General features: G+C 40.1%; 1 protein-coding gene across 3 annotated transcripts in view; it reads right to left on the bottom strand.

The window, feature by feature from the left end:
* Positions 1–12,131, bottom strand: part of nsd3 (nuclear receptor binding SET domain protein 3) — a 33,232-nt gene extending 21,101 nt beyond the window's left edge. For all 3 annotated transcript variants that reach the window (XM_050050787.1, XM_050050788.1, XM_050050790.1), the window contains exons 1-8: positions 11,376–12,131; positions 7,456–8,312; positions 5,292–5,540; positions 5,017–5,179; positions 4,775–4,929; positions 2,688–3,323; positions 2,450–2,606; positions 2,243–2,343 (exon numbers count right to left, since the gene is read on the bottom strand). In XM_050050787.1, the coding sequence (XP_049906744.1) occupies positions 2,243–2,343; positions 2,450–2,606; positions 2,688–3,323; positions 4,775–4,929; positions 5,017–5,179; positions 5,292–5,540; positions 7,456–8,268 (2,274 nt within the window). In that variant the 5' untranslated portion in view covers positions 8,269–8,312; positions 11,376–12,131. The remainder of the gene's footprint in view (positions 1–2,242; positions 2,344–2,449; positions 2,607–2,687; positions 3,324–4,774; positions 4,930–5,016; positions 5,180–5,291; positions 5,541–7,455; positions 8,313–11,375) is intronic.
* Between the last annotated feature and the right edge of the window lie 4,555 nt (positions 12,132–16,686).

Genomic DNA, 16,686 nt, shown 5'->3' with positions numbered 1-16,686 from the left:
ACATGGAAGTTTAGGTTATTGTGGGGCTAATTTTGATTCAGGTGGTAGCTGGTTAGTTTTAAGAAATTTTGCACAAAGGACATGTTCAGACCGACATTAACACTGCGTACAATAATGCAGTCAAAATTACATTACATACATTTAAGAACAGGAGTGGTAGGTAACTTTGTAAGGTGAACAGAGTAATTCCAGCATTTATCTGACAACTGACTCAATGAAGTGTAATTTTTAGCCGATCTGCTTGAGAGTCAGCAAACAAGACTGAACAGCTTCGTTTATTCTCTATAGAGAAGGCGCAACCTCAGGCTCAGAACTCAGAGTTTAGAGTTTGTGCCCAGAACAGTGAATACAGGGCATCTTTATACCTACACTCACATGACAAGATGATGAGAAATCAATTGTAGCTTTCTTGGGCTTTCCTGTTTTAATTATGTTCTCTTGATTACATAAGAGAAGTCAATGGACTGTCTTTGAAGGCGAGATTATAGTGAATGTAAATCTCTTGATGTCAAGTAACGACAGATGTTTACAAAAGGGGAATGCAAAGGTCACACACAAACAAATGGGAAGAATGAAACAATACAATTATATGCATGAAGTAGACAAAATTTCCACCACAGAAGGAAAAAATATTATTGCTATAAAACTCTTCAGTGTTGTAAAATACTCGTTCTTAATATTGCAAACCTCTGTGCAGCATGTGATAATCCTTAAAACTCATGAATGTGTTACTCCAAACAGTTTCCAGAACATATTTCATTAGGTGTTTTTGGACCGGAGGAGGCCCACTTTTTATTAGATGTTTTCAGACCAACAGTTCTGAAGACTTCCTGAGAGGAACTGCCCACCAAGGAGCTTCCAAATACAACCACATACCCTCAAGGCCTTTTTTACCGTTTGCATTCACAACGCTAGTAGGAAAGCTTAAGTGACGTACCATAAGCCTGCCAGAGGTTGGTATAGCAGCGTCACTTTTGCTTTGCATTGCATATATGCTCAGTAAAGCCTTGACTTCTCTGTCAGTCCACTGTCCATGTTTTCTTCTAAAAGAAATTCCGTTACAAGTTGTTATTTTTGTTTTGTGTTGTCTGTTTATTACAAGGCTAAAGGGTTTTTAAAAATGGTGGTTGCTGGTGCTGCATTGGTTCATGTGTTCGACAAAACACCATACACCTAAGTCACTGATGGTTCCTCTTGTGCTGAGAGAGTACCTACTCTGAAATAGGGGTTAAAAAAGTCCCTTAAAAAGGGATGTTCTAAGAACTACCATCATTCGTAGTTCTCACAGTGCCGACACAACAGAAAGGGGGGTTCCTAGAACACAGATTCAAACATGCGTGTTGTGTCCACATTGCAAAAACTAGGAACAATCGTAGCTCTTAGACTGCTGCTTAGAGGGAAGTTTTAGCTCTTATTTCAGAGTAGGTACTTTCCCAGTACAAGAGAAACCCTAAGGGGATGTAAGTGTACACTGATTGGTCAAACACATGAGCCAATGCAGCACTGACAACAGCCATTTTTAAATAACCTGTTAGCTGTGTAAACAGACAACACAAAACACAATTTGTATAGAAAAAACTGAAGTAAACACAGACAAATGGACTTACAGTAAAGTCCAGGATTTACTGAGCTAATATGCAACAGGGGAAATAACAATGCGATTTTGAATCATCAAAGTGAAATATAGGAATCTTTGACAGCTGGCTTACAGTACATCACTTCAGGGTTCCTACTGGCGGTCAAATGTAAACAGTAAAAATCCTGTGAAGGTATGTCATAGAAATAAACTGGAGGCATCTCATTTTATTTCTATGAGGGAGCTCCCGGGGTTACAGTTCCTCTCAGGGACGTCCCCAGAACACCTTTTGTCAAACCAGTACCTTAAATACTCCCACACCAATGCCTTCTGCATTCTTTATTATATTTTGTGCAATTTTGCCAATATATGATACAATACAGGGAAAAAATACAATGTATAACAAACATGGAGAAAGAAGGATATGACATGCAACAAATGACCAAAACGTCTAAACAAGGGTGGTGTGCAGGATTTTCTGTTCACAGTCTCCTGTTTCTTTTGTTGCCACAAATTTCACGTTTGTTGAAACTTGATTTAATAACTGACAACAAATGCGTTTTTTTTTTTGTATGAGTCAAATAACAATAGCAAGCCATTCAATGTCTTTTCTACTCATTTTATTTCTCTGGTCTGAACACCAGTTTATCTGCGGAGGACTGATACCTGTTCCTTTTTGGTTTTCTTCTTAGGGACGGGATCGTTGCCTCTCTCTGACTCAGACCTGCTCCTAACTGACCGTCGCTGCAGCTTCCTCTCCTGAGAACCTGAAGACACAAATAACACTGAGCTGTATCTCCTACCGACTTCACAACACGTCAAATATTCATCAGCAGAAAAAAAATACACCCTGTATGTCTGTGTTTTACCAACCGTGTGGACTACTGTGGTGTGATCCAGGAGAGGAGGTCTGCTGCATTCCTCCCTCCTCACTCCTCCGACTGGCGGGGGAGCCTCTCCTCTCCTCTTCCTCCCCGTCGTCCCCGTCTTCCTCCTCCTCTGGACTGGGCTCAGGTTTAGCTCTGCTGTCCTGTTAAAGGCATCAGCGTGTGAATATCCTGTCAGGATACCTCAGATTCTACATTTTTCTGTCTGCATGAGTTACACCAACCTCAGGTGAGCAGTACCCCAGGTCGGGCTGCCGGGCCTCTCTCTCCACTCTCTCCTCCTTCTCTTCCTCTCGGTCCTTTTTTGGAGATGCAGCTGCTTTTTTCTGCAGGAGAGGCCAGTCACACTTTGTGATCTCCACATTCAGCCGCTTCATGGTGATGGATAGAGGCAGCAACTTCCTGGCGGCTGCTGTTTTCCAGGCCCTGACTGGTGGCGGCGAGTCCTGCTGTGCTCGTGCATCACAACCAGCGTTCCGTTTCGGGGAACTGGTCTTACGCTGGTCCCCCCCCCTGGTCTGGTTCTTCTCTTCATTTGAAGCCTGGGAGTTTGTGTTGTCCTCTGTGTTTGAAACACTGCACTGCCTGCGTGGCAGCAGCCTTCGCGGCGGCTGCTCTCTCTCTGGTGACTTCACGGTTCCCTCTTCCTTCTTGCTGACCGACCCGCTGGAGCGCCGGTTTCGCTTCTCAGCCCTGATGTTGGGTTTCTTGCTGGGCATGCCTTCATTAGGGTCTGGGTCAACGTAGATGAAGGTGTAGTTGTCAATTCGCTCCTGCCGCGTCATCACGAAGGCGTCTTCGGCGTGACCCACACCAACCTCCCACTGAGAACGCTCCCGCTGAGGGATAGGCTTCAGAAGCTGGAGGAGAAAACATCACAAAGATACAAAACAACTGGTGAACTTTATTCTTCAGACCGCAGAACCAATATTATTAATATCAGCTTACCCAAATATGTATGGACACATGATGGTCTACTGGACCATTTTGAAACAGTGTCATAGTTTGCATTGCATTGATCTTTTTTTTAATAATGGTAATTTAACTGGTTTTAAGGGTTGCAAATAACAATTATTTTCATTGTTGGTTAATCTGTTAATCATTTTCTTGGTTATATATGATTAGTTGTTTAGTCTATAACATGTAAAAAAGGTCAATCAGTGTTTCCCAAAGCCCAAAATAATGTCTTTAAAAGTCTTGTTTTGTCCACAACCAAAAGATATTCAATTTACTGTCACAGAGAAATAAAGAAACCAAAAAATATTCACTGGAAGCTGGAATCAGAGAATTTTGAGTTAAAAAAATACTCATACCAAACGATCAATCAACAATCAAATTAATTGTTGATTAATTTAATAGATGAACACTAATCGATTAATCATTGCAGCTCTCACTGGTTTTCAAGACAACAACAAGATTAAATTGTTGTGCTTGTAAATCACCCTGACGATATAAAAGATACCAGGTACTGAATAGGAATGACTCACAATGACTGAAATGGTTATTTGAAAAAGAGACCTTCACATCGGCAAGTTATTTAGTGAATGCACGGGGGTTTAGAAAAAGAAACTGTTGTACTGTTCTACTCTTGTGAAAAGGTGTCTCATAATTTCACCAGCGATTATAACAGCAATAAAAGTCAATTAAGTCATTCATTTACAGAGTAAATAAGGTCATTTTGTGGATAGGAAATGAAGAGAAAATGCTGAAGAGCTGTGAATTATTCTTTTGAAATAGGTAAAAAATGAAAAAATAAACTAAATTCAAATATACAGAATGCGTTATTTAAATGTGTAGAGGGAACAAAAATAGGGGCTTTGCATGCATACAGGTGTTGTGCTAAAGTCTGCTCCCCCGTCAAACAGTGTTTCCCTCCTGTTACAATGATGTTTCCTGTAGTGCCAACACCCCAAATTCTTGCAGCAAGTGACTAAGAAACATTTAAGACCCATCCAATCTTAATTTAAGACACTTAAATATTTTATGGCCTTTTATTAGTAATGTGTATGTAACACATTGTAAGACTTTTTAAGACCTGTGGCCACCCTGACACTACGTACACTACACTGTACAACTAATAAAGTGCAGACGTTTCTCTGGTTGGTTGTTGATTAAAATATTCAGTGTAGCGTTGAAAATGACTTCACAACAGTTTCACACAGCGTCGCTATGGTGATAAGGTAAGAATCCCGCCTGCACTGAGGGGGTACTATCCGCAATAGAAAACGAATATAGAAAAGGACCTGATACCAAAAGTAAAACGAGTTGAATCATGCAGTGGAAATGAGGCATAAGATGCATTCATACATACTTTGTGTTTCTCTACAGGGTTTGTGGCCTTGCGCAGAGTCTCAGCCTGAAGATCATCAAACTGTTGCTTCCCCTGGTACAGCACTATCCTCTTCTCATGGATCCACGCTCGCTCAGCCACACTGCCGAAGAACTGAACGTGATACTCTCGATGACCTACACAGAGACAGAGGAAGGAAAACGAGTTGTGGCGTTCACGTTCTTTCACATTGAAACGTTTGTGTAAGGAAAACAGGCCCGTACCTCTGGTGTTGATGCGAGTGTGGACCTTCATCTGCGGGTCAGAGGAGACCATGCAGGGCCACCAGGGGTAGGTGCCCACCTTGGACCACACCAGATCTCCTATCACAAACTCCTTACAGAAGCCTGTCTCTTGGATCACTGACGGATGATGGACCTTCGGAACCTGAACAGGAACACGAACGAGTCACTTTCAAAATTCAAACAACGACAAATACGTCTGCTATAAAATACAAAGAATTCAAACTGCTGTGAAGTGTGAACAGTCGCGCTCTTGCCTTTGGCGTCTTTGGTTCAGTTTTGATAACGGTCTTCTGAGGCTTCTCTGTCTGGGCTGGGGGTGTTTCTATCGGCTGGGGCTGGATGTGGATGTCCTCTGTCTGCTCCGTGGTACCTGCCTGCGCTTGGCCCTGGTCCAGCTTCTGTTCCTGGACCTGCAGCTGCAGCCTCGCACTCTTTTTCCTCTTCTCCTTCTTCCTCTCATGTCTGCGCTGCATCTGAGTGGCCTCCTTCTTCTGAGACTCCTTCTGAAGGGTGGAAAATAGAAAAAACACAAAAGTGGTGATGAGACATCAGTTAACTTTTTTCTTTTCTATATAAAAGGTAGCTCAAAAATGGATCTCTCTGTGTGCTACAATATTAAAAAGCTCCTCAGCTACCACTTCTTAGGATGATTAAAAGAGAGCCAAGACACACACTGTAACAATTCCATATGAATTTTAATGGGACAGTTTAGACTTCTATTTAGTTTGTGACATGATTTTTCTGTGGTTCAATTTACAATGCCTTGTGTTTTTCTGCAGGTATGCTGTTGTTCATATGTAGAGCTGAAACGTGTTATCGTCTTGTTGTTCTGTTCTGGGTTTTAATTGTGTTTACATTATTATTTAATGTGCTGTACCACAAACTGCCCCCGTGGGGACATTTAAGTTTTCTATTCTAAGTCGAAGTCACATTGTCGACGAAAACAGCAAAAACCTTGATAATCCATTAACCATCAATGGAAAAAAAATGCCATAAAATGCTGGTCCAAGCCTCTACAATGTTTAGACTTCCTGTTTTCCATGTTTTTATATAACATTGAATAGAATATCTTTAAGTTAGTAACTATTATTTGGACAAAGCGAGCATGATAAAGACGTCACCTTGGACTCTAGGAACTTCTAATGAGCACATTTAGTTATTTTCTGGCATTTTACAGGTCAAACATTTAATTTATTAGAAGTATTTGTTTAATGGATAGTCTTTGTCTCTGTGTTTGAGTAGAAAGTTTGAATGCAGAAATCACATATAACATCTGAAGATGTAGTTTTTTGATTTGCAGGAATAACTAAAAACATGCAAAATAAAAGCAAGGTTTTTAAAGTGATATGCATGTTAAAAATAACACTGTAGCCCCAAAGATGTGCATGCAGAGCAAAAAAAATAGCCAAGAGACTCCTCCTTATACCAAGACTGCAAGATGTGATTAAAAGCCAAGGTCACAAATAACAAAACTCTAGCGCCCAACATTGGTTTTATTCCTCTGTAAAGCTTTGATACAGAGACTTCCACCCTTTATTTCATTGCTTTTAAATCTGAACTCATGTCGTCTTGGTACTCACTCAAAGAAGAGGTTGTTGCTCCACATTCCCTTAACTCGGAAAAATGTAATTCTCTTAGTGCACCTTATACATGGAATAATCTGCAAAAGACCTTAAACTTGGACTCCCTGTCGCCATTATGGCTGTTCAAATGCCTTATTTCAGATCTTGTTTTAACGGAGAGTAAATGCCTTTAACCATAAATCCACTCCATGTCGTGTCTATTATCAACTTTAAGCTTTTATACATTGTTATTTTGCATGATTTCATTTCTATGTCAACTGGTTGGCATATTGATTGTGTTTATTTTAACTTATTTAGGTACATCTTTGTTCATGCACTGAAAATGAGGGTCTCTCTCAATTTCCAGAGTCATAAATAAACGTTTGAAATCAATGGGCTCATCTCTTTGCAATAAAGACTCTTTTCATGACTGATTTATCTGCTTATTAGTTTCTCAAGTAATCGATTAATAGTTCATTCAGATAACATAAACAAAAAAATTGTAAAAATGTCAATCACAATTTCCTCCAAGAACCCAATCCGACATCTTTAAATTGCCATGAATTAAAACATAAAGATATTCGATTTACAATAAGATAAAACGGAGGTAAAGTGCTAATTCTCTCGTCTGATTTGATATGGAATCAGCGCATGTTCAGTGTTTTGTATGAAAAATCACCTCGACAATTAACAAAACAATTAAGTGTCATTTTAAAAATTAAATTTCCTTCCTAACTAAAGCATCTTTGAAGTGCACACCTCAAAAACCCATAAAAAAGGATATGATTATGTCTTCAGTGATAGATGCAGACCTGTGTGAGTGTTTGTGTAACCAGCTTGAACATGCACACGTTACCTGCAGTTCTTGCAGCAGGTCTCCACACAGCGCAGATTCAAACAGCTCCTTCCCGTTCTGATACGTCTTTATGATCTTCAGCTTGATCTCTGGAGAGCTGGTTTTCTTCAGCACCCCACCAGGAGTGTTGGACAGGGCGTGGGAGGGCTGAGAAGACGGGGTGCTGTCCACGAGTGAGGGGGGAGGACTGGAGGAGGGCAGGAGCAATGGGGGAGGAGGAGGGAGAGTGTGGGTCATGATGTGAGGCGTATGGGGCATGTGGTGCTGGGAGGGGAGAGGTGGCGGCGGGGGACTCTGTGGGTGAGGGTGGGTTTGTATGTGGGGTGGGTTTGAGTGGAAATGGTGCGTGGGGTGGTGGTGATGGGGGTGATGATGGTGGTGGTGGAGGTGCGGGTGATGTGTGGGCAGAGGTGGGGAAACAGGAGACAAAGGTCTCTCCTGGAGGCCTGGGCCTCTCAGGACCGTCCCCTCTCCCGGCATAAGACCGTGATCTCCATAGCTCCGTATGGCGCCGTAGCCGTTAGCTGAGCCGTTGGGGAACTGTGAGTACATGGAGAACTTGGCCTGCGGCTCGTACATGCCCAGACCAGGCGGGTAGCCATTGGAGACCTGCGACATGTCCTCCGAGGCTGACGGCGGGTAGGAAAACTCTGCATCCAGGGCAGCATCGTAGGAGGGACCACCATCCTCGCCTGGATCACTGCCGGTGTCGCAGGTGCCTTCCTGTCTGATGTTGGCTGAGTCAATGAGCTGAGGGGGTTGCTGAATTGTATTTCCCATGATCCCTTGCATGAAAGAGAAGGAGAAATCCATTGTTGGGCTCCTGCATCCTTAACTGTCTTTTTCTTTGACTGGACCTGTTGACAGAGACGTATACAATTAAATCAGACACAGGCACGCTCTGATTAAACCATTATCACTTACACAACTACACGCTGTGTTTTCCAGCTACAATACCTGGTTCAAAATCATCTTATTTGTCCTTTACGAAGCCCTGAGGAATTATATAATGTGCAGCACCAGCTTGACATTACATATACCAAATGTTCTCTCTGCATGACCCTTTGTGGGGCCCTACTGACCCCACAGCTCCTGCCAGCTCTTGCCTATGTGTCTTCAGGGACAGTGCACACTGCAGACTATGACCAGAGGCCCTGAAAACTCTGTTTGTGGTGATTTCATTTAACTCAAATGTACTAAGGAACATGTAGCATGTACTGTAGGTATAATATAATCTAAAATTTAAAAAAATAGATTTTGACATAGGTGCAACTAAGTCAGGGCCTCAAAATAATGTTAAACTGTAGCACTGTTGGCCTTGAGGTTGACACACGTGCCTGCATAACATACAAATGCAACATCCCTGGTTTGCTTTCAGCCAAGAACCTTTGCTGCATCATGTCATATTCCATCGTTCCTGGTAAACAGCCCCCCCCCCCCAATTAAATGGCAAATTCCCCCAAAGGTGTCTTAAAATGAATGTAGCACTCACTCGTACCATTCCAGCTGATGCTGTGCGTTAGTGCTGCATATTTACAAACAAATCAACATGTGTGGCAAACAAAATAATTGTGAACAAGGGGACTGGGGGCCTGCAGGTGCCCCAAAGCACTACCACGCTTTTTTTTTTTTTTTTTTCCTATAATAATAAATTGGATATATTTGACTGCTGGTCACACAAAACTAGCCACTGAATTATGTAAATTTAGGAATTTTGATGGGCCCTTTTTTTTTTAATACATCAAATTATTAATCCATGCAATGAAATAATCTACTGGGTAGTTAATAATAATATTTAAAAAAGACTGATAGTTGATACAGGTGGGGGTCAATACAGCATAGAATTGTGATATTTTGTTTGGCATTATCGAAACATGAAAGTCAGGTATCAATTTTTATATTTTATAAATTATTAATATTATTATTAATATTGCAAATACAAATTAAACTTTAGGTAGGCCTACTAGACTAATAAAGTCAATAGCTTTTTCAGTCACCTGGATACATTTTGCTGCTGCAAGAAAAAAAAAAAAGATTTACATGAGATGAACAGACTGAAAAGTTCATCTTATTAGGTAAAACAAATGTTGACAAAGTTTTTCTTTAAGGGACATAATTTACAGTTGGAAAACAAGGTAATATATCACAATATATGATAGACGCAATACATGCCATATCACAACATGTTTAAAATTGCCATACTTAACAATATTGTATTGTGGCTTGGACATCGAGATAATATCGTATCATCCTAATAAACTCATAGGGCTGTCTGAATGTAAGCAGATAATAATTAGACTTGTGTGGTCACACTCTACACAAATACAAGAGAAAACCTCATTCAAAAATTACCATAAATCATCCCAAACTAGCTGTCAAAACACAAAACAAATACCACGCCGTTTGTACTTTTGATTAAAAGGTTTCATCTTCGATAGCCATTGACAATCTGTATAGCACCTCTTTTCATAAGCTATGGATCAGCCCAATTTGCACACCTAATATTGAGGCACTATAAAGGCTAAGAGGTGCCAGGTTTCAGGAGCAGGGCCTTTCCACCCTGACCAGAGTACAGCTCTCTGGAAAAAAACAACAACAAATACTTATTGTGTATTCAACATTGTGCAGCTTCAGTACAAAACAACCTGTTATTGCAAAGGTGCTGCCAAAACTTTAGATTTCTAAATGGTTCGTGAGGCATGGGACAACTTCCTAAAGAGGCTTCCACTTTAGTGTGGCGTGTTGATGCCAGCATTACTACACAAGAGTGGAAAAGTATGGAGACATGCACATGTAATGACAGTGAGGAGACTGACTAAAGGTGGAAAAACTGAACATACATCTGATTTGAAAATGGATGAGTGTCTTCACAGTGTACTGCTTTACACAAAAAGAAAGGGTAAAACTTGGAGGTGTTATGTATTGCTTATTATGCAATGGTTTTACAGGTGCAGCCCAGTTGAGGTCAAATTTGGCTGTGTATAAACTAAAAAAAGAGTTTGACACCCCTGCTATGGATCATTTAGTGTTTTTATCTCATCAACACAAACACATGGTGGCCTGCTATCACAAACAAAACAAAGAGCAGCTCCCACCGCCTGCTTTAGCCTCTTAAACCTGACACTTTTAATGTCTGTAATGATTAATTAATCAGGTTAAAAGTGTTAAAGCTCGCACAGTGAACAGACTAATCCGCTGATTGTGGTTTAATGTGTGAACACTCTCAGGCTTGCCCAGCGTTGGCGAAGGTGTTTAACGGTGATGTAAACATTCATAAAGGTGTCAACTAACGGTCACTAGCTGCCTATAACGACTCGTGTTGTTATTTTAGGGTTCATACGTGTTGTGGTAAACATTAATATCTGCTCACAGCTGCGTGGTTATGCTTAAAAACCGACTGCGCAGACAACAAATGTTTCACTGAATGATCTTATAGCTTTCTGCGATGTTAGCCTAAAGCTACCTGGCATCAAAGGGGGGGATTGTCTTCAAAAAGGATACGGAATGTTTTAAAGGTTAGAAAAACCAACACGAAACAGGGGATACGGTTGTTTGTGTTTCGGTACACACACACGACTAAACGTTTCCAGTTATTGTTTATCCGTTAATGTGCATCACACATGGAAGAAGATGAAAGGGGAAGCTAACATCGGCTAAGCTAACGTTCCATTGCCAATATGGCTGCCTTTGCCCCTTTAAATCAAATTGTCTGGCGTGATTATGGCGGTTTGGAAAGAAATGTGTCCGAAAATAAGCTAGCTACGAGCCCCAAAAAACAGACAGAGACTAGGGGGGGGACAACAACATGCAGTAGGCAGCGGCTATGGCAAACATCGCTAAAGAGGAGAGCAAAGGAAGCAGCACAGATTTTGATGCCGAGTCGAGAGATGCAGGGAAATATACATTTAAGAAACATATACCTTCAGCGTGTCCCATTCTAAACACATACACCAGCCAGCAACGGGTCCTCGTTTAATATATAAGGAGAAAAAAATCAAAAAAATCCCTGTGTTATAGATAAAGCGCAGGCCTTTTCCTTTTTCGTTTTAACGCAATTCTCAACAGAGAGGAGGAGGGGGTGTTACGCTATCTGGTTGCTGCCCAATCCCAAAGCCTGGCTCTTCCTCAGTGTAGGGACTGGAGCGGTTAGTAGAAACCCTGCCACCGATAGATATGTTCAGTTCTCGCCCCCTCCAGTGTGCAGCCTTTCTTAATAATAATAATAACAACAATAATCTCTAGCTCCCTCTTCCTCTAGTTCAACAAAAGCACCCTGCTTTCAGTATTTCTTTTTTAAATTTTAGTCCAGGCCTGTTGGTCGGTCTCCTGCAGCTGCTCAGCGCCAAAAATCGCACAGATCCGGATCGGAGGGGTTATGAGGAGCACTCCGGGATGTGTAGTTCACCTCCGATGGTGTCTATTTTAATAAGAGAGAGTGTGGACAAAAAGGGTGTCGAGGAGCAAATGTAATTTAAGTCACACCTACACTGAAATGAAAGAGGAAATTCATGTCATGTGTCACTTGAGGGAGGACTACGTGCATAACAGCAGAGACAGCTTGAAGCAAATATTTTTAATAGTGTCATAAGGTACACTAGGGTGAGGAGTGTTAACAGTATTAAATAACTGTTTTGGTTATTCTTATTTTATCCAGATCACAGTATGATGCAGATGCTGTCGTTACGTCTGCAGCAGCGCCTCTGATTGGCTTTTATACGCCTCCTCGCCTGATCTGTGGCTGAGAGGACGAGGAAGGAAAGACGTCTCACTCTGACTGTATTTTCCGATCGCTGTAGTGCACAGAATTAGCCTAGTGGACACCACAAAGCTTTTTGGACAATATCAACAAAAAAATGTAATATAGGTATTTATATCCCCCTGAGACCCAAACTTTTGTTGTGTGTGCATTTTTAATTTCTCCTAGCTATTTGGGATCAATGAGACCCCATAAGTATGAAATACTAAACATTGTCAGCAATAATTAAGTCCCAGTGTCCTCAAATAGATTATAATAAAGTCCCGATGTCCTCAAATAAGACGATAATAAAGTCCCAATGTCTTCAAATAAGATGATAATAAAGTCCCAATGTCTTCAAACGAGATAACAATAAAGTCTCAATGTCCTCGATCAAGTACTTCCTAATTAACAGTCTTAGCTTGTTACTGTTGCTAAAATTGGACAAATTCTTTGCCATATCAAACTACTGTGACTCCCCTCCCACTGTCTGGGACAATGTTCCAGCCAGCCTCATCAGGAAGTTGTTCATTAATCATAAATAAACAAGTTTCAACCATAAAATCTGATCAGGTTTTGGACCTTCTCCACTTTTGTGTCGTGATCGGCTGCAGACTGAGTTAGCAGAGATGGCTGCCATCTTGTTTTTACATGGATTAGTTTATTGTAGTCTCACTACCACTAGATGGCACAAAAAGTGTCCACAAAGGAGGACAACAGGTCTAAGTTAAGTAGAATGAAGTATAAGGTCAAGTAAACCCAAAATGTGATGTTCTCATAGGAGGACACGTGGTTAGGAGGATATACTACCTTGAGTTGTTATATTAAGGCACCTGAAAAGATTATTGTTGACCTTGGAACTTAGGGGCTACTGTATAGCAGAGGTGTGGACTCAAGTCACGACTTGGACTTGAGTCAGACTCATATCAGAAATTTGATGACTTCTTAGACTCAACTTGACAAAATAAAAAAGACTTGCAACTTGACTCAGGCTTTACCACAAATGAGTTGAGACTTTACTTGGACTCGAGCCTTCTGACTTGAAAATACTTGATACCTTCCCCCAAGCCCAAACATTAAAAAGTAGCCTATGTTATTTAAAAAGTGTGTCACAAATCTCTAAATAAACTCACATTAACGCTATTCACTCCCAGCAAGCTGACACTCAGTTCCCCAGATCCACTTAATCCGACAGCATCCAGTTAAGTTGCAGGAGAGAGCCATGAAGAATTAATTATATTATACTGAGCACTAGTTTGAAACATTAAACCAAAGATATTTAATTCAAGTACAAAAGTGGTTGAGAAAAACCAAATGGCAAGAGGCAAAATGTGCAGGTCAAGACAGAGATGTAACGACTTCCAGCAAACTTACTTTAACAAATAATACACATTTTAAAGCATTTTTTAAAGTGCATAAACACATTAGGAAGTTTATTATCATATGCACAGTAGAAAACTCAACAGTTTGCACCCTACAATGCACCTTTAATGGTCAGTCACCCTTGACAATAATAAAATTAGAATTACAGTTAGATTTAAAGAGAAATAAATAGAATAGCAGAAACAAAGAAACAAGGTTAAAAACTTAAGTTAAAATGTAAAGTACACTATGTCTCATGCAAATGTTGCAACAAGTCAGTTCAAGTTAAAGCAGGATTTGAGACTTGGCATGGGACTTGCTAGTCTTGACTTGGGAGATTTACTTGTGACATGCAAAAAAATGACATGGTCCTGCCTCTGCTGTGTAGCCTATAAATACTTAAATGCGCTATAAGGAGCTGATTGAGAGAATATATTGTCTGGGTCTTAAATCAATACAGACTGATTAAAAACATTGAAGATCAGACAGCCCCTTTTTTCACACCCTGAAAATGTTCCTGTCGCATTTTTGTTGTTTCCACACTGTCTGCACATTAAAGCCCATCTCAAGCTCTGTCCACTGACCCACGTCAATGACATGACAGTTTATCTGATATCTGGCCTGATTTTCCCTGGGCCTGATAGATGCTGGTTGACTATGATTTACATTTGAGTGATGCTCTGGAATTTTTCCTCATGCCAAAAAGCATTTCAAAACCAGAGGGTGTCTGGCTAAAGTGTAAACAGCAGGTGATGTAATGCATTTCTGATGCAGAGTGATGCAAAGTTTGTCTAGCAAGGGGTAAAAAGCTTCAAAAGGCAGCATACAAACAGCTTGTGTGCTGGCAGCAACTGAGGGTTATGTATTCAGGATCAAATATGTTTAGAAAGCAAACCAAAATGAGATGAGAACGGTTGAAAGCTGCACAGAGGTGCATTGAATATGTTTTGTACATTGGTTCTCATTATAAAGAGTCCAAAACATAGTGTAAGGCATACATAATGAGTCACTGTGTTTCAAATACTACTAAGACTAGGCATTACAATCTGAGTGTAAAATTCAGCTTTTTTTGGACCACTTTTCATGTTTTTTCCAGTTTAAACACAAGACACAGGCGGTCCATTCAGGCATATAGGATTCTTTTTTTTGTTTGAGAAAAGGGGAGAGATAATTTGCTATTAGTTTAGGGCATCTGTCAAATGCAAATTCAATAATTTTGCCATAAGAGAAGAAAATAGACAAAAAACACAAAAGTTTCATAGGACCTTTATTCTGACAAAATTAAGAGGCCTGTACATCATAAATAAATGCAGAAAAGACACAAGTTGGTGCATAAAAATTCATCTGAATGCAGAAACTGAAGTGTTGATGCTCAAAATTTTCTGGCAGGGGCCCTCCAGTATTGAAACAAAACCTACGCCCTTGGCATGCTACGATATAATACAGTATTTTTATGAGGTATAAGACATATGCAGGGGTGTAAATATAGACAGTACAAGCAGAGCAGTTACAGTGAGGCCCATGATGTGAGGGGCCCCATAGAGAGTGGGCCCTCCATCTGTTTGTCAAGTGGGATTTATACTTGTGCGGCAGGCCCTACACACGTAGCCTACGCTGTTGTGAGCATTTACACCTGTGCAGTGGTGTATCTGTCACACTGCAGTTACACCTCCAAAACACTAGAGGAGCTTTCTGTGAAGTGTTAAAAAGTTTAGTTGATTCAAAACACACCCAAAACACACATTAAACATGGATTAATAGAGACAATTTCAAACCCAAGTACAGAAAATCAGCTTCACCATAACTTGCAGCATTCATAGACAGAGCACTTGTCCTTTGCTGGACACATTTTCCCCACAAATACAACATGTTAATGTTTTTAGCACAAGCCTATGGCATTTTACATCGATAGCTAGCAGCTAGTGGAGATTTCCTCTGCTCATATGAAGCCAGGATAAATCACACATAAGACTTAAAATGCTATTTTGTGGAGGCTTTATTGTCTTTACAATTTATTGTTTCTTATCTGTAAAATTTAAGTAAATAAAAGCTTCGTCTCCATTGAGGGAAATGATTTCAGCTTACAAAAATAGACCAAAGGTCTGTGTTGCCACGACACCTAGTTACATGTACGGCATAGGGCTCAAGTCGACACAGAGCATACGACGTCGATTCGATGCAGAAGTAAAAATCATGCCTTAGGCAGAAAACAGGCCCTTATGAGTAATTTAGATTGCCATCCTTTGAAATATGCCTGTGTTGAAAGACAGACTCACATTTAATTAAAAATGGTGCCATGTGCTTTATATTCATCATGGTTTTCTTTTTTCTTTTCTTTTCTTTTGTAAAATAGACAGTAACAATCTATGACAAAATGTTGTAAAATATAAAATATATAAATAAGGTATAGAAAACCATTCAAGTAAATTAATAATTCCTTATTTTCTTTGGTAATTTTGTCCTATACAGAATCAGAATCAGAATCAGAAATACTTTATTGATCCCAGAGGGGAAATTATTTATGTTACAGGTGCTCCTTGCAAGAGAGGAAAGATACGTGAAAATATAAGAAATTTAAACAATAGTATTTACAAATATATAGTTAAATAAACAGGAATTATTAACAAACATAAACGTAAATAAATATATATATATATATATATATATATATTGTAAACGATACGATACATATATGCAATGATGATTTCTGGGTGATGTGTATGCTGGTGTTATCCAATGTCAACTCTTTATTTGATCATGTGATGATAAGATTATACAGTAGCTAGTTTAGGCACGTAACAAGTAACTAGCATATGCCTTAGGGCCCCTCATATAGCTGGGGCCACTTGTAACTACCTCGCTCACGCCACTGGACATTATGGTAGTATAAGGTGCAATGTGAATGTAATTTCTCAGGCTCAACCCTATTACTATTTATTACTTTTGTGACATGAAATACTAGATTTACTTTATTCAAATTATTTATGTTGAATATAAGCTGCTCTGAGGTGAAAATAACAGCTGGGGCAGTTTTTTTTGTTTGTTTGTGTGTTTTTTAAAACCACCGAGTACTCCATCTTCCCAAACATAGACGATCTTGGGTGGGGACGCAGGCAACATCCACGCATGTACAG

The sequence above is a fragment of the Epinephelus moara genome, chromosome 8, assembly GCF_006386435.1.
Source record: "Epinephelus moara isolate mb chromosome 8, YSFRI_EMoa_1.0, whole genome shotgun sequence".
Taxonomy (NCBI): Eukaryota; Metazoa; Chordata; class Actinopteri; order Perciformes; family Serranidae; genus Epinephelus; species Epinephelus moara.
This window is presented reverse-complemented; position numbering and strand designations above follow the sequence as displayed.